This window comes from Excalfactoria chinensis, chromosome 4 (genome assembly GCF_039878825.1).
Source record: "Excalfactoria chinensis isolate bCotChi1 chromosome 4, bCotChi1.hap2, whole genome shotgun sequence".
Taxonomy (NCBI): domain Eukaryota; kingdom Metazoa; phylum Chordata; class Aves; order Galliformes; family Phasianidae; genus Excalfactoria; species Excalfactoria chinensis.
Window position 1 is genome coordinate 62,634,889 of NC_092828.1, and position 23,647 is coordinate 62,658,535.

Sequence of the window (23,647 nt, forward strand, 5' to 3'; positions counted from 1 at the left end):
AATGGTCCTTGCATTATTCATATGTGTCCTATCAAATGGCTCAACGACTCCTTAATTTTGTTGTTTTTTTCCTCCCCCATTCTTATTCTCCAAACTGCTTACAATGAAGTTTTCAAGAAAGATGTTATCACAAGTTTGTGTTAATATACAAAATATTTTCAACCAGAAGGATCATGCACATTTGCTTGTATAAGCGTGAAAATACTAACACTAACTAGCAGCTTTCTGCCTTCATTTCAAACTGACACCCAGTAATTAACTGAACTGCAGAATCCTCAATCAAATTTCAATTGCAACTTACACAAGCAGATTGACAATGACATGCTAATATAACAGACTAAATGAGGAACAGCATTTCTATATTTTAGCATGAATTATTCCATATGAGAACAGTCTTTTCATTCCACTCATAAGAGAAAACACTGAATAAATTCACTCCACTGTTTGCCATTTGCAAGCTATACAGTCTTCGTCACTAACTTCAGGATTCATTCATATTCTGCATGACAAATGCTTTATATTTTTGAAGTGAGTTTTTTGTTTTGTTTTGTTTTTTTTAACAAATGGCATCAGCTGATGATATTTACTTAAGACATAAATAACACTCAGTGCTAAGGCCATCTGAGGATATCGTCATTATGTATGCCTTGCTGCTTTTGTTTAAAATAGTACGTGTGACTTTCTGGGAATTTTAGCAGAACATAACCAGCTGACATGAAGTAATTACAGAATGAAGTTCCTGATCACATAGCATCTTTCTGATGGCAGAATGTTTCAATCTTACTTACACACTTGGACGAGTTTGTGGTCTTAAATGTGCCATTTGGTCAGCTGATCCTGATGCAGACCTTTGAATTACACCTGCAGGCTGAGGTCCAGAAGAGGCTGATGCAACAATTGCAGCAGAGAGAGGTGGTGGTGGAAGTGGGGGATTCATATTCTGATATTTTGAGAGGAAAAACAAAAAAAAAAAAAAAATCAATATTTTTTCCAGCTGATTCAACTCATCAAACAAATGATATGCTACAGAAGAAAGCATACAAAAAAACCCAGTAAAGTTCAACATTCCGCTACCTTCTGTTGCATACAGAGTTTGGATTGCCTGTATTTTGCTTTTTCTAGTCTAGATCTTGAAGTCTTGGCAGATAATTAAGCAAAGGACAAATAATCTTGAAGGAAAAACTGATGGCATTGTTTCTAACTATAACATCTTTAGGATAGGACTTAATGGAAATTCAAAAGCCTTCCAGGAGGCTGATTCTGCATCCTACTGCTGACTGTACTTCAAAACATTATTGTTTTTGTAACCTGAAGCTGAAACATAATATACCATTTGAGAGCACTGCACCCCAAACCACCCTTCTTTTGGGGGAAAATTTCTTTTGATGTATGGGTAACAAAAAGCAAGCACAATATGAGATCATAGCCACTGAGCTATTGTTACTGCTTTCACTTATTCTTCTAGTTTAAAGGGTTACCTTTTGAAATTCAGTATTATCAAGATTGGTAATCTTTAACAAACACTCCAGTAAAAAGGCAAAGTTCCTTTACAGGCAGATATTAACAGGGGTTCTGCCTACAGGATTCTATGCCTTTTGAGACTCGATGGAGCAATTGTTACCTTCTACTCTATAAAGCCTCAGACAATCTTTTAGGAGCTTGTGTACTGACACTCCTGGGAAAATTGTCTCAGAAAAGCAGAACTTTTCTTTCCTCCTCCCAAAAATAATTATTTATATTACAACAAACAAATAAAAAACCTCACATACTTCAAAATGTAAAACAGAATTCATTTCATACATGATCTCAGACTAAAATCAATCTTTAATACTCTTAACTCATGCCGACTGAGATCTAAAAGAAACCACAGAAATAGAAATTAACAAAATGTACTGAAACGCTGCCTGGCTCGCTCAGTACATCTGCATATAAATGCATTGAAAGTAATTTTAATTCCCCTCAAACAGCCTACTCCTAAAAGCCTGTTGTTTTCCTAAACAAAAAGGTACAGACAAAGTAGTCCTGCACTGTGGGATTAGTACCTCACTGCATTTTGTGAGTGTTAATAAAAAGATGACAATGTAAGGCTAGTTCAGTCAATCAAGACACAGCGAAGTATTAAACAGTACAAAACCTGGAGAAAACAGTCTCTCACAGCAATCATAATTTCTATCAAACTTCTTATGCTTAATTAGATATGAATAGAAAGGTAAACTGCAACTGCAAGTTGAATGTAAGCAACTACTTTTAGACAACTGCTCTAAATAATATAAATTCAAATCTTTTTTGGGGGAATGCAGATTCAGCTACATATGGTGGAATCTGTAAATTCACATAAGAGATGATCAGCTGGAAATCTTTATATGCATCCATGCACCAAGGCATCACTATTTCATACTTCCTGCATCTCTAAAGCTATAAGTGCTTGGTGTTGTACTTAACAGATCACTTAATATAGATAGAATTTTTAGCAGCAATACAGGCACATTCTCACCTCCATTTTATTTTGCTCCATTCAGGTTCTGCTCCCCTACCCATGTCTATTACTATGGTAATGAAACCTGCAGTGAGCCACAGCCCAATTAAACCTCTAAAGACTGAGCAAATACTCAGAAATCTAAACAAACTACCTGATAGGCTTTAGAATGCAACTGCTTCTCTGCTAGCACTGCTATGATTTAATAAAATGGCCCCAAATGCTCTAGCCAAATTTTCAGTAAGCTTTCCAACACTTAGCTACTATTGTAGCTATTGAGAAAACATATCTACCTTTAGCACAAGCTAGTTTTGATGGTCTCCATAGTCAGCATTTTGTGAAAGAATATATGCAAGTCCCATACGATTTAATAAAATATACGTATCAAAATAATTTTAAGTATTTTTAATATCAGGCAGTTGAGTTGGTTAAAAAAAAAATAAAAATGAAGCTTTCTGCAACTACTCATCACACAGTGAATGTACTTTCAGCATAAAATGGCATCTTACATGCATCTCTGAAGAATGATGGTTTCTTAATTGAAAGATGGAACACTATACACAATTTGATATTTATATAAAAAATTTCAAACTGTGCTTTTCAGTATGTTCTAGAAACTCGCATATATTGCTGATCTTAAATATATGGAGGCTTCATTCCTGTATCAGTCAGCTGCAGACCAGCCATCACCTCACCCAAACAAAAGGCAAAGCAGTGGAAAAAAAATTAACTATGTTCATTACTACGAGGCCTAGGAAAAAATATACAACTCACAAAATCCCCTTCAGTGCTAACAAATTAAGGCTCATGTTTAGCAAAATCCCTGACTATCAAGAGCAGGCCTCTCACATAAAACCTCATCATTTCTTTCAGCTGTTTCTTCTTACCAGCAAAAGTTAATTTGAATACTTGTTGATTTAAATTCAGTTCTTGTTTAAACCTCCTCCTGATGCACACTACTGAATCAGCCGGAACAACACGAAAGAGAGTTGTAAGTCATCAGTATACTATAACTCTCACAGCTTATGTCTCATCAGTAACAGATCAGACTATCTTATGTACTGCAGCACAGAAGGGCAATTTTTGTGTGGGTGGATGAGAGAAGAAACAGAACCAGAAAGAAGGAGTTTTTTAATTTTTGAAACCTTCAGTATGTAAACTAATGTAAATAATCCAAATATGGACCATCTATTTTACATACACCACTACTTCAAATACAACATATTTAACTTGAATGGGTAGGAATACGGATATCTGGGCAACTGCAGTCCAAAACACACTCCACATCTCAAGAGAATATAAAGGCAGAATGAAAGGATGGTAAGCTATCTGTTGTTGTTAGTCTGTTTTTCTTATGCTGCTTATGAATGTAATGAACTTAGCTGTGGTTTATTTCACCTTACTTCTGTATAATGGCTCAAGTTGCATACTTCCTCTTTCATTTTTTCTTTTTCCTTTTTTTTTTTTTTTTTTCGGCAAAGATGACAGCAACTAGATCCCTTCCATTAGATAACTGCCTTATAAACTACATCCAAGAGCTCCCTCCCAACTAAATGTGGCTTACATAATTGTATGTGCCCATTTTCACCCAGAAACTATTGAACTTGACATCTGCTATTCATAGTATATTTGAAGTTCTTTATAAAATAAGTGTCTACGAAGTTCAAAAACACCAGTAGCCAAGAAGAGAAGATCAATTAATCCCCCTATTAGGGACAAAGCTGTAGCCTGAAGTTCCAGAGAAAACTACAAGTGATAGTATCAATCAAAAGTCTAATCTATGAGAAGTCTGTCTCAGTTCATAGCTTCTTCAGTTTCAAAGAACCAAACCTCAAAATGAGGTTTCATGCTGCTGGCAAAAGAACTAGTTTAAAGCTGTAAAATAAAATTCCAATTACCACAGGCTTTCTTGATGCAAATAAAAATTTGCTGATGAGATACATGCAGCAGACAGCATATGTGGCCATTCAACACAAGCACTCAATTCTTACTTGTGTCAGTTTTGGCTACAAATTTGTAACATACAACTCATAAAACTCCTGGTACCAAATATCATATACAGAAGAGAACAAAATAAAATGAACGCAGTTGGCATCTTCTGAACTACTGTAAAAAGCAATGCAATAAATTAAAGTGTCATCCTATAATTGTATGCAGATAGAAGAGTCACAGATTTGGAGGCTAGGAAGTCATCTCAACCATTTTATAAGAGCGACTTTCTACCTAAACAAGACAGGTAAAAACATTTCTAAAAAAGCCACATCTGTCTTACAGAAGGTAAGAGCAGGCTGGAACTTCTCTTCACTTGTAGATTCATAAATAGAATGTAGATAAATGCAACAAAAATACAGAAATATGGTATTCTCATGGAATCACAGAATGGCTTGGGTTGGAACGGACCTCAAAGATCATCTTGTTCCAAACCCCTGTTGTGGGCATGGTTGCCAACCACCAGATCAAGTTCCCAACCTGGCCTTAAATGCCTCCAGGAGTGGGGTATCTACAACTTCTCTGGGCAGCCTATTCTAGTGCCTCACTACTCTCTGAGTTAAGCATTTCTGCCTAACCTATATCTCCTCTCTTTCAGTTTCCCCCCTTTCTCCCCCTTGTCCCATCATTATCAGACCGTGCAAACAGTTGGGTCTCTCTCCTGTTTATAATCTTCTTTCAGGTACAGGAAGGCTGCAGTGAGGTCTTCCTGAAGCCTTCTATTCTCCTGGTTGAAAGAGCCCAGCTCCCTCAGCCTGTATTCAATGCACATCTGGACAACATCCCTGTATTCTTTCCAGGTCACAGTCCCTGCTGCTATCACCCGTACTGCAAGAGTTTAGACTCAGCCAAAAAAAAACCAAAACCCAGGCCAGTCACTGGAATATTGTATCATACAGTACAATTGTTCTGTAGCTTAAAATTAATGCTCAGAACATTAGGGAGGGTATTTCCAGAAATGAAAAAATATAGAGAGGGAAAAGATTGTCACCTTCACCTTCTTTCCTATCAGAGCTGTTCTACGTAGTTCAAAAATAAAAATACATTTCTGAAGCAAGTGGAAAAGTGGAATCTAAAGACAAATTTCAGTCTGTGACTACAAATCATCTAATATCACCTATACGAAAAGAACCACCTGACCATAGCCTGAGCTGTCAGTTTGTATTTTAACCATGCAGAAAACAAGTTAAGAAATGGAACACTATGTACAGAAGGTTATTGACTTTTAAAGAGGGTGGCAGAGAATAATTTAGATTCTCAATGGGAATTATATGCCTAATTGGAAACATAACCAGGAACCTAGTTATCACAAAGAGAAAGCATCGCTGTTGGATACAGGACAATCATGTGGCAAAGGTTCACTCCATGTTGCATTTAGCACTGTAATTTAATTCCTATGGGTACTGATGGTGAGATTGCTTTTGAACAAGCTTATGCAACTAAAGCACCCAAGGTAGTTTAATGACTTTGCACCAAAACCAAAATAAAGTGTTTAAAAAAGATAAAAAAGACCTTCTGATAGAAAATTCGAAATGATGCTTTAAATCCTTCTAACCCATCCTTTCCTAAACTGATCATCTTGCTCACAAATTAAATCAATATCTTATGCTTGCAGTAAATCCATTAACTAGAATTGTATTCTGCCTAACAAGGGTATCAACAATGAATTTGTTTGCCAGTACTTGCAAGTACTTTCTGAAGGATGGGATCAAAGAAATCTAACAGATTGAGGAAAACCAGAGAAACTGATAGGAATCACATGAAGCAAGAAGTATTTTATAAAAAATGTTTCTGTGGTAGCTCAATATCATCTATTACACAGATTACCATCATCTCAAATCAGTGTATCAGAACTCCAGAAAGAACTACAGAAGGACTGTACAGACCAAAGACATACGAGAAGGCTGGGTTTCCTTAAACAGTACTTACACCAAGAGCAGCTTGGTAGGTAACTTCTGATGGGAAGGTAAATGAGGGCCCTGTTGTGACTGGGCTGCTAGGGGGTGGAGTCACAATTAGCCCTGTAGTACCGATATGAACCTGTTGAAAAATAAGTCATAAGCAAACAACAGAGTCAGTTCTGTTATCTTTATCTTTATGGGAACAGTTTTTTTTACAAAGCTGTAAGCTTCATGGTCAAAACCAGCAGCATTCTACCAGACAAAATTTTACCACAGAAATAATTTTGGGTTAGATACTCATGAAAAACGTACTGGATCACACTTCTCACCGAAAAAAAAAATAATAATAATAATATTTCTTGCATACACTTTATTGATATCCAGTATTATATTCAATTTAAAAGAAAATGAAGAAATTAAGTCATAATTTCTAAAATTTAACAACCACCTGTGATTCTTAAGAAATTAAGAGCAGTAAAAAAAAAACTCACAAGACCAAAAATATCTGCAATCATTTTTTAAGGACCACTGTAAATATTTTTCTTTAGAATGTAAGCACTGAAGATGAACTTTGTGACATCGTAATATTAAGTGCATATTTGAAATAATTTGGAATAAACAATGCAACAAGAAGCCTTTTAGTTACTTAAAAAGTAAAGCATGATTTATACTTAATTTCATGTAAATTACCTGAGAAGGGGCACTACAAGAAAGTCCCGTCAGCTCACTTATGCGTGCTGCTGCAGTTGGGTTGCTAGAGCTGATGAGGACAGGAGGACTAATTTCCATCGAGTGGCGATTCTGAGAAGACTGTGAGGACTTGTTGGACATAGTGAGGGAGGTAAAAGAGTGTCGTTTTTTGGTGTTTTTCTTAGTATCGGTGTGCTTTTGGACTGAATTGTTGAGGACTGCCCCAGAGGTACCTTCTCCAGAGTCTACAGCAGAACCTGAGGGCTTGTCCAATTCTATCAGCTGCTTGGCTGCTGTGTTAAACTATAAAAAAAATATTCAAACATGAAAAATCAATGCATTTTTCTTTACAAAGATCACCTACAAACAACTAAAATCTATTTTCCTATTTTACTAATTAATCATATTAATTAATTTTACCATTCATATTATAGTAAAACTTCAACTATGCAACTCAAAACTCAAAAATGTGCCATACTGACCAACAAATGAGTTGACACAGATTGATGAGTCTTTCACTACAAACTTAGCATGATTAGATTCAGACTGATGTGGACTACCAACAAGAGGTATAATTTCAGCACAGAAAGGAAGACTTGCACTGGTCTAAATTTGGATTAATTCAGTAATATTCATGGCCTGTGTTATCTAGAATACTCAAACTAAATCACAACAGCCTCCTTTGACCTTACAATATAAACATCTGTATTACATAAAAACTTTGTTTCATTTTATGCCTTTTTTGTTGTTTATGACATCAACCCAAACCTTTGCATTTAGGTTCCTGAAGACATTCCCCCTAGCATCCCTTTCAATTTATGCACTTATTTTAACTGTAGCAATAGTGAAAAATAGGCTTCCTAAACACAGACTTAATTAGGGCAAATCCGGCTATATTCTTATACTGCCTGAGAAGTAGCATACAAGCATAGAACGGCATAAGGAGAAAAGACACACACATCAAGAACCTGGTGGAAATATCTTCTCAGCTTTGAACAGTCTTTAGCCTCTTAATTCTCCAATGCTGAGATAGTGTATTTATGCATAAGAGTGTAAACTCAATTCCTTTTTTAAGTTTATCTAATGGGAAACTGTTTTCCCCCACAAAAATAAAACAGCCCCTATTTGCTGATTTGTTATAACAAGATGACATAAAGTGCAAACAAATCCTTCCTCTCTGATAACAAAGAATGGAATCATGTACAGTTTCTTGTTAAAGTAGATTAGTCAGAAAGGGGAAAAAAAAATATTTAGATTTCTCACAAAACCACAATTTCATCTCATTAATATTTTAAAGGTACTATAAATAATAGCATCAGAACTGTCATTTATTCATAAGCTGATGTAAACAAGCACCAATCTTTTGACCAAATAAAATAACATTAATACATTCCATTAAGTATGAACAGTGTTACCCAGGTAATTCAGTCCATTATGAAGAATGGAAAAAACCTCATCTCAAGAACAACATGATTTAAGAATGAAATTAGCGACTGTGAAAGCACTACTTCTGCTTTTCAGGACATTTTTTTGTATTTATTGTAATCATCTCCCTAAAAGTCTTAAGACACCAAACTATGCTCATAAGGAGCTTTGAAGTATCTTGTCCCATAAAAACTTCACTACACAAGTTGCACATTATTAACCATTTTAACCGTTAGCCATCTAAGCGTGTCTCATAGAAACATCCATAGCTCATATACTGAACGTTTTCTGAGCTCTGACAACAAGTAGATAACATAAAGTGGTAATATATATACATATATAGAGACACACACCACACACAAATTTGTTAAATAAGCAGATTTTCAAATAGTATTTCAAAGACAAGATATGGAAGGAAATTATATGCATAGACAGAAGAAATAAACCAGGATCAAAATGGGAATTACTGAACAATGAGGAACTGATGCAAAAACCTGTGAGGTCATAAGGGAAGGAAAAATTAAGTTATGAAAGGCCTTAACAAGGAAAAAGAACCCACAATACAGTAACAGAGAAAGAGGGAAACAAAGGAGGATCTGAAAAAGACGACATGAAGATGACAACACAGAAATGATTCCTACAAGTTCCTACTACTGGTTCTTTAAAACATAGCTGAAAACACAAGGCAGAATATTAGAGAAAAATGTCACAGTAGTAAACACTCCTAAAAGTGATGTAAATACTGTGTTTACCTCCCACTACATGAATCATATAGACAAAAATTTTTATAGCATTTATGTGGTATACGAAGCATCCATACAGCTTTCTACAACTAATTTACAAATTCATCTTTTGGATTTTAACTTTTTTATTATTATTATTTGTTAAAATTTAAATTTAGAATGTACATACGCTTTCAATGGACTAGTGAAAACGATTATTTTAACACGGAACACCAATAGGAGGTTGAAGGACACGAAACAAACAGCAAAACAGGACCAAAGACAGACTGTTCTGATACTTACTCTTTAACATGGAAGAACAGGCAGGCTTCTCAAAGATTAACAATTTCATATGTTCTGTACTGTCAGTCATTTTCTATTTTTCAACTCAAAATTGAGTTCTTCACACGCTACCTGAGAACCTGTTCTGTATTCCACATTGTCTTATAACACTGGCCACAACCAATCTCATCCACTCCATTCTCTATCACTCACTTAACACTCTGTTCACAAATAATGTAGATCAGAGAAAGAAAGGCAGGCAGTACACATTTCTAAAATATGAATTATCTAACAGAAAAGTTGAGGGATCACCCATGAGTAAAAAACAAAATGAAAACAAAAATGCCTCACTGCCGGAAGCATCCCAAGGCACCGCAGTTACAGCTAATGATGTTTGTTTACCTCCTCAAACTAAAAATGCCTGCAGAATCTGGTTACTCTATAAAGCAAACAACACATTAGAGAAAAGTTAAAGCCTGCTCATGGGAATGATTCAAATATAAGCAACATACTGAGCTTTCTTAAAGACAGAAACAAGCACAGGACGGTAACATGGAACCTAATGATGGCTCTGAATGGATGGCTGGCCTTGCCAATGAAACAACATGAGAACAGCAGTACTGCACAGTATTTTGCAGAGGACACTTCATCTCTTAGTTGAGAAATCAAGAGCTTGCATTCATTTTCCAAAGAAATGGCTAGCCATTGCTATCAAGTGTTTGAATACAGTGTTCCTTTGTCCAACAAATATCCTTGCATCTGTATCCACGCTATCAGGTTTACCAGAGGAGACACATTTAAATTGAAACTTCTTTAACTTTCACATTCACACAGTTTTATTTTTTAATTAATAAAATCTTTGCTGCATCAGGTCACCTGAAAGCCAATTCCACTCTCTATCAAGGCCAGGAAACAGAACAACTCCCCAGATGGTAACAGCACAGTCAGCTGGCTTTGAAGCAGCTAAGTGGCCCTGCAGGGCTCTGGGCTCCCATCTCCTTGCAGCTGCCTGGAGAAATGATCAGACAGACCAACACAAATGGCTACTGCCAGCCTTCTGCTTATGCTTTACTGCACTTATTTACCAAATGAATTCTGGTATTTTTCATTCACATGTATACAGATGGAATTCAAATATCATCACTTTCTGAAATTAAGTCAAAACACTGCCTGCTCCCTCAGTTACCCACATTCTTCATCCAGAATTTTTACTTACAAAACTTTACTCTGTTACCATGCATCAAAAAGCTGTCTTCCCTCCCATCACCAACACTATTATTGGTCAAACACAAATTCCTAGGCTGCATTTCTGTTTCACCCGTATATTTTCAAACAAAGAGGAAGTGCAAGTAGAGGCAAATATCGTCCTTATTTGACACAATTAGTCTTGCTAGACATCCCCCTGAAAGACAGGTAATACCTTAGAAATATAAATTCAGCTTCGCAATTCAGGTTTCAAAATATATTCTGCTCAAACCAGCAGAAGAATCATTTTACAGAACTTGAACAGCTCACAGTCAGAAGCAGAGATGCATTTATATGAGTTACTGAAATAAACTCAGTAGTTCAGCATTGTAGTTTTTGTAGGGAGAATTGATCAAAATTATAACACTTGGTAACTGTTATTGGAATGACTACATTAAGGTTACCACATTCAAATATAATGTGAATTAGACTATCGTTTTCTACTAAAATCTAACTATCTCTGGTTTCAAGCATAATCTACAATTTCCACTTTCTGCACAAATTTTCTGTTCTGGTCAGTCAAAACAGTCAAGTATTCGTCTGAGTTGGTATTGCTACAGAAGCGTTTCCATTAAATCACATCATCTAACAGTGACAGACAGAAAGCTGACTCTATTAACTATGATGTTTTAAAAAATATGCTAGAAATCCAGTCTAAAAATCCAGTCTGAAATGTAGAGACACATGTACAGAAATGTTGAGAAACATTCTTGTTAAGTACTGGAAAAGATGCTAATAAAGAAAAAAAACCAAGACATCGCTGACACAGTAGGTATATCAAATCTTATCTTACTATTTTTGAGAACGTTGCATTAGTTGATGGATGCAGTAGCTTAAAATGACAGTGAACTTCATGTTCTACAACATGAATGAGTATTCAAGATATGGATAACAATACTTCGCTGTATTTCTGAAAGACTGCTTATAAATTGAACTAGAGGAGATGGATTAATAAAGATATGTTTCCCCGTTGTTCACATTAACTTGGGAAAACAGGAGCTGCCATTATTTTCTACTGATATTTTGATAGAATAATGATTTTCCAGTCTCTCTTTCTTCCATTTGTATCTTTCCAGCTGTTTTTTAAGAGTTCTTGCAATAATACAAATAGCTTTTAGACTCTGATCCTGTTTACTGAATGTTAGTCCACATCAAAATATCAAATCTGATGTTCTAATTAACTTAATACTCAGAACCGTATCTACTTTTAAAGCAAATATGTTACAATTCCATCAGTTGAAAGTTCAGTAATTTAGATAATATTAGCTAGGACATACTTTAATAAAGCTAGAGGGCTTTTTCTAGTATTTTGTTTTAACATTTCTCCTGCTTTGAAAACAGACATTCTTTTTTTGTAATGTTTTGCATAATTTATTTTTCACCTGGAGAGATAAGTGATTATTTCACGGTGTCATGTGTCTACAATTAAGCACTATGTTTTCTGAGTCAGATTCTCTTAGTGCAATCACTATTAAAATACCTTTCAAAACGTTGTCAGTCTTAGCTTTTATTATTATCACAAACTTAGTATGTTTCAGTCATATAAATGAATAGCGCAGACTGGCAATCATTAAACTGGGGATATTCCTTCAGGTAATCAGTTGTCGACAAACACAACCAATTAAGAGTTTTTCAAGGACTTGAAGATATCTGAAGCACTATTCTCCAGGACATCACAGTGCAAGACATATTATAAATTCTTAGGAATAAACAGGACAGATTACACTCATCTTAAACGTAATGACAGAAGCCACCGAGACCTCCATTAAACACAGCTACTGATAATAAAATAAAGTGTACTGACATGTACAAGGCAGAGATGGATTTGTCATTATGACAAAAACAGGTAATGATTACAGAACTAGGAATTATATGTAAAAAAAAACATATCAAAATAACCTAAAAAATGTGGCTTTTTGTGCTTTTTTTTTGTTTGTTTGTTTGTTTTGTTTGTTTGTTTTTAAGCAAGTTCCCATCTGTAAAGGGCACTCAAGAATTGCATTAATAACACCTGACTGAATGCTTAATATGGCTACTCATTTCTCCTGTGACAATAAGGTACCTCTCATCTTAACTATGATGTGGAAACACTTCCTTTCACCCATCCATCCCATTTATTTGAACAAAATCACCTTGCTCCAAGAAGACTATGTTAACACATCCACAGGGTACCTACTAGCAGTACGAGTTTCAATAATTACCGTTGCAGCTGTAGACACTATTCTTAATGACTTGCTCATTTCTATAGAGAAGATAAATAGTTTTCAAATGTGACACCATAAAGGGTTGGGGAGACCCTCTCAAGTGCTACCTCAAAGACAAAATTTTATGAAACAGTCTACGTGATGTAAAATACAATGTTTTACTTGCTTAACAGCAGCCTATACTCTCTAACTTTCTAGTTGTGCTGATTTTGTTTGAGAGGGACTGTGCAATGCTTATTATTTTCTGACTTGCTGATTGCCTTCATTTTGTGGTTAAGTGTGGTCTGTGATTGACTACATGACTCACAGTATTAGTAAGAAAATACAGTGACTGCCTCCAATACTTTCACTCTGATTTCATTTGCTGGAAACAAGTATTCACATGACTACATAAAAATCATTCAACTGATGAAGGCATGAACTTTCCCAAACTAACTTTATAAATAACTTTAGACATAGACTATTCTATCTCATGTTACTTTAGAATCAACAGTATTATTTTATAAAGTATAACAGTATTATTTTAGAAATGCTATTAGTTAATTGCAGTAGTTCATTTGTAGAAGACTAAGTACACACAATGAGCACAGCCTTACTGATAGCACAACTCACCTCAACATATGAGATTGGAAATATTCCTATCTTGTCAGCTAGCATTCCTTCTGCCCAGTTTTCATCCACTCGACGAATTACAGTCAGAACATCATCCTGCGGGAACATGCAGTGATTATGCCTCCCAACTCTAATTAAACTTCTAATTAAATTTCCCTCCACAATGCATGGGTAATCAGAGAAGGTGCCACATGGCAAGAACCGCACAGAAAGCATTCTGTAATACAAGTATGCCATTCTTGGGGCTGAAGTCAATTCCAAGTGTTCCTTCTCCTGTTTTGACGAAGGTAAACTAACTGTCCACAGCCAACCTCAGTCGTTCTACTTTGTTCTTCATAACAAAATTCCAAGCATGCTCAGCTTGTTGTACTCTATCAATTTCCCTTTTAAATACTGACATTAAGCCACAGGACCTCTACTTATTATTTTATTTATATTTCATCTCAGCTAACTCATTATCCAATGTTCCATAGACGTTGCTCTTCTACTTAAACATTCAGGAGCACTGCTAAGTGGCATGACTTGTTTCAGATATACCCCATGCTTTTGTTTCTAGATATGGCTTTGAGCATGATATAAAAACAGCATCACATGTATATTAAACATCGCTATACTAAGATTCATATTTATTTTGTAGGTAAGTTAAAACATTTGGAAACATAAGATGCCAATTCAAGCATGGCTGTAGATCAAAAAAAAGAACAGTTTGCAATCTATCTAATAAAGATAAGCAAAGTTTATGACAGTTATCCTCAACACTAATAATTATGTGTAGTTAAAACCACTGCTTGACCAAGCAAACACTTCTGCTTCCATTTTCAGTAGGCAAGGACAAAAATGAAGTTAGCTCACATTTGACCCTGAAACACTTTTGTACAACCTGATAAAGAATCAGAAACAAATAAGGAACAGCTCTAATAAAACACAGCCTTAAAAGATGGACAATTCATTACAACAGAAACAATTCAAGAATGTTATATCTTCCAAAGGGCAATTAGTGATGTTACAGATTGACAAAGATTAGTACTGCTTTGCATTTAGTATCTAAAGCCTAAAAATCACACAAAACGCATAGCTGAAAATTAATATCTAGAGTTTCCTTAGAAGATGGAACACTTAATTAATAACATTAGTTATTTACTGGAGATTAAGAATGCAACTCCTGCAATTATGAAAAGTTCCATGCACAAAAAAATAACCTTAGAGAAATTGTATGCAATTAGGAAGAAAAGGAAGGCAAAAATCATTTACATAAGAGAAAATAAAATACCTATAGAATTAACTGCCCTTTTCATATTTCTACGGACCCACTAAAAATGTACACAAGACTACATACACTTTAGTATTTCTTTTCCAAGTGAATGAAATTATTCAAAGAAAACATTTATTTTATTCCTATTTTACCTTTGCAAATGGTAAACAGTCCTTATCTGCTTCCTTGTCTTTTACTTCAAAGTCATAAAGTGCTTTGCACTGAGGCGGAGGTTGAGGTAAAGGTTTAATAATCTGAACAAAATTGGTAGGAAAAAAGCCATGGATGCCATTGACTTCTCCATGATACCAATTTTCATCCACCTGTCGACGCAAAATGATGATGTCTCCTTTACTGAACTTCAGATCTCCAGGTTCTTTTCCCTCATAGTTGTACAATGCTTTGGCACATGGTAACTGAGGTACACCCTAAAGGAGAAGAAAAAGAAAAGACCAGTAGAGTTAGTTAAGCATCACTAAGTAGAATTTGTATTATATTCTTTTGGGGACAATGAAAGAAAGTAAACATAGAAAACTGTGAAGTAAAATTATACATAATAGAATTATGTCACTGTACTGACTCTACTGATTTTACCTTAAGAGTTTCAGTTATATTTTCAGCAAGACTGCAGCATTATAAGACAGTGAAGAAGCAAAATAAAAACCACTGCACTTAAATGCTTACAGATGAGATGAATATGCTATATCAGTTCAATATTGGAAAAAAAGAAAAAAAAACAAACAAAAAAACAAGGGAGGAGGGGGGAGGAGAAGGAGCACTATGGGAAACTATTCTGACCACTTGAGAGAGATGACAAAAATTCTGCAAGAAAATACAACATTAGAATAACAAATCTGCTATGAGACCTTTGAGGCACATTTTCTGCCTGTCTGGCTTGCTTATTAATGATGAGGATGAGGACATAAGGGAGGTGTTTTCCAGCCTGAAAAACAAATCTCACTTTATTAAAGATGAGAGCTTTCAGCCCGAATGACTGCTTTTATTTATTTCTCAAACATAGCTAAAAAAAAAATCAGCTTAAAGTGACTGTCCGCAGCTTTTCTTCCAGTTCCTCCATAATATCTGAAAACTGTAGGCAATTAGTGCTGCTCTTGAATGCACATGCGAATTACAAAACAATACTGTAATCCCTCTTTACAGAGTGAACCATAAAACTCTAGCATTAGAGATATTTCCTTCAAAATTCTCTTGTCTCTCTAATTACAAATATTTAGAAGAGGGTACCACCCTCTACTAATGTAAGCAGTAGTAACTTGCATTACCAACACGGTTTTAACATGCAAAAGAAAGCATTCATAGTCAACTACAGCACAGGTTGTTTTTTTGTTTGTTTTTTTTAATGGAATTGTACTAAAGATATAGTAAGAAATTAATTGCTGGCAATATTACTCAGAAAGGCCTACACCGTGGTATGTCTCTCCTGTACTAGCACAGTGCACGTGCAATTGCAGTTTACAATCTCTCTCAAGAAGCACACAATACAAGGGAATTCTCAGAAGGAATTACCACTCAGAGTCTGTGTCGCTAGACAGGAGGCAACTTGACAATTGATTTCATATTTACCACTTGAAATTTTATCTTTCAATGGAATCCAGTTTCTTTGGACTTTCTCAAGTTTTGTGCATGACTTTACAACCACAGCAATTATTTTAAAGGTATTGTTTATTTGTAAACTTATTTAACAGTTTTCTTTCTATATCAAAATCAAAGGATAATCATACATACATACACAACAGATGAACAGATCAGCTTGATTTACACAGGAATATGGCAAACCACACTTCATTCTAGTGCTTGGATGGGCACTAAATCCTTTATATTATCACTATTCATATAACTGTTCACAAAAATCTGGAGATCTTCAGACTGATGGAAACAATACATGCTTTCACAATCACACTTAACTACACTGAAACACAATAAAAACAGTAACAGCATACCCTATTTGAACTCAGATAGGTAATAAGACAAAGATATCAACTAGAGAATCTGTGGGCTCTAAATGGTAGAAGGGGAAATTCATGGCCACAGAAGCAGCATGCCTCTGTATAACAAAGAAAGCACTGTATGCTCATCCATTTCCTTTCCCAGTAAAGCAAACTAGCTAACAAAAAAACCTGCTGCACTTCACAAATTATGATCCCAAGAACTACTTGGCAGAAAGAGGGCACCCAGCAGTCATGTCTACAAGAAGACAGTCTCTGTCTTGCACTGAGGAGAATAACTGGAGTTGTCCCAGGATAAAGTTACCTGTCACTTTATATTAGGGAAGAACTTGCAAGACTGCTCAGAAGAAAAATCCAGTTTTGGATACACAAACAAAACCAGAATAGGAGTGCCAGTGGAACAGATTATGTCAAAGAAAATTCAATATTGCATTTATACAGTTTATCACAAAACCTGACATGAACGAAGGTTTAATCACACAAACATCTGCATGTATTTTTTATGCAAGTACTTTCCTACAAAGCCTAAAATAATTAATTACTGATGAACAGGCCGAATTTCTCCAAAGTCTTTTCACACCATTCAATAAAAATGGTTCCCAAATGAACAACATTCAATGAAATACAAGCTTATTCTCAGCCAGCTGCCAACAACTAAGGATAAACGCTGAAACAGTTTGAAAAAGAAAGACAAACTGCCTTCTGCAATAGGCAAAGGACGAAGCAGGAACAAGGTGTTACACACAGGCACACGTGCCCAGGACACAGCCCACCAGGCTGCCACAGCTCTAGCCTGCTGCACCCACAGCTTTGCTGTTCAGCCTCCCCTCCACCTCTCAGCCTGCTCACCAGGCCAGCTAGCCACCACGATAAAGCTGAGCCAGAGTTTCCAGCTCACTCCCTGCCTTTCGCTTGGCTACACATGAAAGGAAGGCTTTGGAAGAAAAACTTTGCAGGCTACCCTGAGGTTTACAGCTGCCATTTACCCTGGAGCTCTTTGAGAAAGCAACCAAAGTACAGACTGGAAACATTTTAGGAAACGAAAACTTAAAGCCCAGAAAGAAACCATGCAAAACAGGTTTCTTAGAATTACTGCCTCTGTCATCTTTATGGAATTAAAAATGCTTACAGTTTAAATTTAATTTTAGCTAAGACACAGATAGAAATAATTTCTCACTTGCGAGATTCCTTTACAGAAGAAATACGGTGACATCAAAACAAAACAGCTCAACAAGAGTACCAAGAAGTGCATATACAATTACTTATATGAGGCTAAGATTTCTTATGCGTCCTTGTATTTCTTCCCATCCAGATATTTTGTCTTAGAAACCTGCAGAATTCCCTTGCAACTCCCTTTGGATTTACACTTTCTCTTCAGTCACCTTATTTCTAACTTTGCTTTTACCCTTTTAACAAACAGTTTGCAACTGTATGTATTTTTCATGAACTTAAGCCAAGAGAAACTTATGCCACAGAAACATGAGATCCAATTTCCTTTCGAAAAGAAGTTTCTGTGGCAGAAGCCCAAATGTAAATATGCTTACACTGGCATAAAACAGAGTTCATTGTGTAACTTCTTTCACTTGGAGAACCAGCATAAGCTGAACGAGCACAAAAACTACCTCCTTCTCCTGCCCCGCAAGGAAGAGCGTTCCATGGCAGTTCTCACCAGCCTCTGCTGCAGCTCTGCTGGTTGTCCCTTTCCAAGATGGATTCTTCCTGCTGCTGGGCTGCAATTTGGCCTGGAAGTTCCTTTGAACCAGGTGAACTTACCCACAGTACCTGCACAGCTTTCAACTATCCCAGATTCCCAGACTTTTTTTCCTTAGAAATCTCTATTATAAGACATATTCAGCTGCCAATAAAAATAAGAAAAGTGTTAACATGCAACAGTAAACATACAGTCAGGTTGTTCTGAAGGCAGATTTGGGTCGAGCAAATTATTTGCATGTACATTCTCCAGCAGATGCAGGTATAGCCAAGATTTTACCTTCAGACTCCTATTGAAAAAAATACTTTTTGATGAGTACTGTTCCTTTTAATTTTCTTGTTCATTCTTTATCTTGCCTCAGATCTTTTGATTGCATTTTTTAGACATGCATTTTTCCATTCTTGCCTTGTTTATCAAGCTGCTCAGTCCTATCCACAAAATCATCCTATCCGAACACCCAGATTTCTGGAAAACACAAACCTAGAGGTTGAACATTCTCAACTAAATCTCCCCATTTATTTTGAGGTCTAGAACACAAAGTGTTTCCATTGTCCAAGAACCTTAAAAGCCCTTTTTTATTTTATTTTTATTTTTTAATTTTCTTATTTAAGGAATGACACAAACAAGGTCAGATTTGTTCAGAGAAAGACCTCAGTGAAGTACTACTAACCTGCATCCCACACTAAATTAATAGTGGAACAAATTATACACACTTATAACACCAGAACTTTTTTGGTAGACTGCAGAGGTCATGAGTGCAAACGAAACGCTCACTAGTTAGAGAGCTTCTGCACTACCTGCAGTATAAATGATGAAAACGTGATATACTTCTATGATACCAAGAACTCGTTCTACCAAGTTGTCAGTATCCTGCAGTATCCAAAAAACAAACCTCTGGTCTTCACATGATGTGAATTACTATTGCTGAACATCATGAAAAAGTATCTGACAGTTCACTTTTTTTTTTTTTTTTTTTTTTTCTAATGACAATTCACTAGATTAGGGAAGCAGGCAATGTTAATGTTGGTGATTACATTCATTTCTACTCGTTTATGAGATAGCTGTACTAGTTCTCATTCTTCTCAGTACAGTTACAAAATAACCACACATTTGATTATAAAAAGTTAAAAGATTTACAGTTGTCTTGAAACACCATATCTAAATATGGTTAGTCATAACTTAGTATAGTTCTTATTTTAGTAGAACTAGCTTTTTACACAAATAGATAGCCAGGTTACCCCTAAAATCTACCACCTTTGTGCAAATTTGCACTGCCCTACATCACAACTCTGAAGCAAGTTTACTTTAGGAAAGAAATAGGATGCAGGACAAAAAGTACAATCACATCAACATAGTTTCTGTACTTCTGGAGAAGCTGAACAAATCAATCAGGAAAAATATTAGATTAACAAAGAAATCAGACACTATTTTTTACAGCTATTTAACTCAACAATCAAAGCCTATTTAGCAGACCTTCAAAGCTTCTCTGCTAACATATAAGTATCACAGAACGTTGTAATTTCCTTTCTGTTTTAACCTGACTCTGGAGTACTAGTACCTAGTACTAGATGTGTCAGAATACTGCTCAAAGAAAAGGATGTTAATTGTCAGGTTTCAGTCACATAGCAGCTAGGAGTTGCATGCACTGCTAGAGTCCTGTGGTGGCTCAACTCTTGCAAGGTCTTTATCAGTTAACCTTGTTCTTGGTAACTTCCAGCAGAACTCCACAAGACAGGATCAGAAAAACCCTGCACCTCCCCTTACCTGAACAATTTTCATATCTTCTTCTGGGGCAAACTACCAGTGGGCAGCTCAAAGAGTTGGTTTATGAAAGACATTCTTGCTTCCTCAGCCTTAAATGTTTTTAGCGTACACAGAAGAAAATATTTCTGTATCTTCTTCTTGTCTGATGTCAAGAAATAAATAGAAGGTTGTTTACGATGAGAAACTCTCTCCCACAAAAGTGTTGAAATTAAAAGCTGGAACACAGGAGAATGTAAGGAATTTAAAAATATTGCCTTAGGGCCAAAACAATCAGACTAATAGCATGGAAGGTTAGAAAGGGATGTTTACAAAGCTTCCCAAAGGCACTTCACTCAGTCAGGTTCTCTGAAATATCAGTGTTTTTGTAAACTTCTTTTAAAATGAAAAACTGAGTGTCTTCAGAATGCCAGCTTCATGAGCAGGTTTAAAATTCTTTCACAAATTCAAGCCTTATAACACCACTTTACAAAACACATAATTTGCTCACATTAAAAAAAAATTAAATCTACTTAATGCAGAAGAGATTGCAACATAGATTTACCAGCAGAGCACTGACAGGAGGCCCTGTCCCTGCTTGAGGGAACTAGTGTTTCAGATTAAGAATTAAAAGCCCCAAAGGTTTTATCAACAATGTAAAAATCTGGGAGTAACACTCTGTGCGGTTCTAAAAGGTTTTACACTTTGAATACCAGTATAAACAAACTTTCCTCACTCTGATATGAAGACCAGTATGTTTACTTACTGCAGCAAGAAAGGCAAAGGGAATTCCAAGTGTAAAGACATGCATACAAAAAGAAAACAAGAAGAAAAAAAAAATTAGATTGCCAAGAGCAAAGTCTTACTGAGCTTTGTTTGAAGGTAAGGAGTCTGAACATGATACAGAAGAAGCAAAGCCAACAAGTGACTCTGAAGTAGAGAGTGACTCTCCAAGTTCATTCTTGATGAGCTCAGCACAGAGAAACATACCTTTAATCTCTAAAATACTTTGCAGCCTAAAATTGGGCTATGGGAAAAAGAAAACAGTAGCAAATGAGGAGGTTGCTGCACCTTTTTTGTTGAAATTCTATCAAGGTTGTCACCTTATTTGAGCATATTTTGCTTTTCATCATGTTCAGGTGCTAAAGCCAAAACAATAAAAGGATTAAAATTAAAATTGTTCTGCCAATTAAATTGAAATAAACAAAGTAATCACACACAGACCTCTTATGTGAATTGGATTTTAAAAAAAGATAATATCTGACACTCTACTGTCTGATGAGAAAGTGTTTTAAGGTTTATTTCTCGTCACCTTCAGTATTTTGTAAATGTTCAGCTGCCTGTCAAATCATCTGGATGAACTCGACATTTCTGTCACACATTGTTGTTCTCTGGTGTCACAGAGATACCTTTTGCCAGGAGAGACTTCTGCTAAGCTTGATTTGGAAGTAATACAATGTCTCCTGAGACCCTATCACTTCCTTAAAGTTCTGTTGGAAACAGCTTAATTTCTTTTAATGCTCTGACTTCCAACAGCCCTGTGCCTACAGCAGAAAAGCAAAGATTTGTGTTAATTTTAGACCTTTCTGTTGCACATGCAAATGTATGTATGCTGTGTGCACAGAGAAAGTTACGAACTCAATTTGCTATTTATTTTATGTATCCTTTCTTTTTTTCTTGCCTTCCCCTTGAAGCAGCTGGTTGGTCTTTTGAAAAGTCAGCTAATCCTAGTCAAATTACTCAGTTTTCACAAGAGAAATGTTCCTTACTTTAACAGAAGAGCTGAGTACGCCAGAAAAATGCTACATTAACATTTATCTTTTGTGCACTGACAAGCTGGAGCTTGCACTTCACAATCACTTCAGCCAGACTGTAAACTGTAGATGAATGGCCCAGCTATCACGTGCCTTCTGCTCAGTGTAGCCCCACTAGAAGAGATTTGAATCCACTCTGTATATTGAAACAGAGCACCACACTTCACGTTAACACACAGCTCAAATGAACAGTTTTATCATGGAAGTAATGGTGTAGAATGCAAAACCAATCAACATGTCTGGAGCTTATCAAATCTGAATTGGTACACAGGCACTTACCCTGCACCACCACACCCCGGTTTTGCTTTTCCTGCACCTTTGGGGAATCCCTCCTTGCTGCCCTCTGCAGCCTCCCCAACTTCGGGTCTCCAGGCTCTGGCTTCCTCATTTCCATACCTACACATTAAGTGCTGCCAAATCCCCCAAGCTCCATCTGTCCCTATTCCCATCCCCCCTCTGCCCTCCATTGTGAATGGTGCTCACTATGGAGTTCCTTCTGCCTCCTGGCAAGCCCATCCCACCCCCTGCCTCAGCCTGGACCAGGTCTCCTGCTCTCTTGGGCCCAGGTGTTATCCTGCTCCCTCAGCCAGTCAACCCATTTCCAGCAGCACCTGACCACCTCTGAGAGCATGGCAGAAAATCTGGCTATGAATGCTTATTAACCCTTCATTCCACTGAGAGCCACCACTGATTTCAAGAAGGCACTAATACCTAGATAAGGTATTACTCCAGTGGAATGTGGTGAAATTTTGTTCCAAATTGTCAAGCTCTACAATGTCTTTAATGGCACAGAGGTGCTTTTTTCTTTTTTCTTTTTTTTCTTTCTTTCCCCAAATCAGTTCAGCAAAACTGCAAAACAGCAAAATCTCTCATTACTGAATCTCCACAGACAAAGGCAGGGAGAGTTACAGAATGGGTACAAGAAGCAGAACTGGGTATTTCAGTACAGACATGAAAGGATTTTCCACTTTGCATTCAAATTCAGTTGCTTATATATGTAAGAGGTTTCTTAGATTTCACTTTAAACATTACAGGTGAACAAGAGTTAGAAATGATAGGAAACGAGGCTTATACCGAAGGGATGACCTGATCATCTCACAGTATTTTACCACAGAAACACTGCTAGAACTTTAATCCAGGGAGGTTTGCTTACACAAGTTCTGCTCCTCTAGTCTGCTTGCTTTGTTGACATTGTATTATTTCTTGGGAACAACAAACAGGACACATTTCACAATGTCACAGACATTAGAAATATTGTAACTGTTCACATGAATTGTCTTTCAGTAACTGTATTAGCATTCAGTACAGAAAGTAAAGGAAATTCAAGAATAACAAATCAATCATTACTATGGTGTTTCAACACAGATTGTATTACATCTCCATTTACAGGCTATATCACCTGAAAATCTTCACCCATTTTTTTTTGTGCATTTGGTAGATAGGAAATGGTACACTAAGTATTGTGTGCAGACAGCCTCTCCTTAGAAGCAGCCCTCTTTTCTAAAATATAACAAATTTATTATTTCAAACAGCAGTCTAACACCAACTCTAACCTATGGTCAGCCAAACTTCTCTGAAAGTCCTTTAGCTCTCCAGATGTTACAAGAACTTGAAAGT

At 36.2% G+C, this 23,647-nt stretch overlaps 1 protein-coding gene across 2 annotated transcripts in view; it reads right to left on the reverse strand.

Moving 5' to 3' along the window:
• Positions 1-23,647, reverse strand: part of SH3RF1 (SH3 domain containing ring finger 1) — a 66,709-nt gene that overhangs the window by 12,995 nt on the left and 30,067 nt on the right. For both annotated transcript variants that reach the window (XM_072336414.1, XM_072336415.1), the window contains exons 3-7: positions 14,951-15,226; positions 13,547-13,642; positions 7,057-7,359; positions 6,395-6,505; positions 789-940 (exon numbers count right to left, since the gene is read on the reverse strand). In XM_072336414.1, coding sequence (XP_072192515.1) covers positions 789-940; positions 6,395-6,505; positions 7,057-7,359; positions 13,547-13,642; positions 14,951-15,226 — 938 coding nt within the window. The remainder of the gene's footprint in view (positions 1-788; positions 941-6,394; positions 6,506-7,056; positions 7,360-13,546; positions 13,643-14,950; positions 15,227-23,647) is intronic.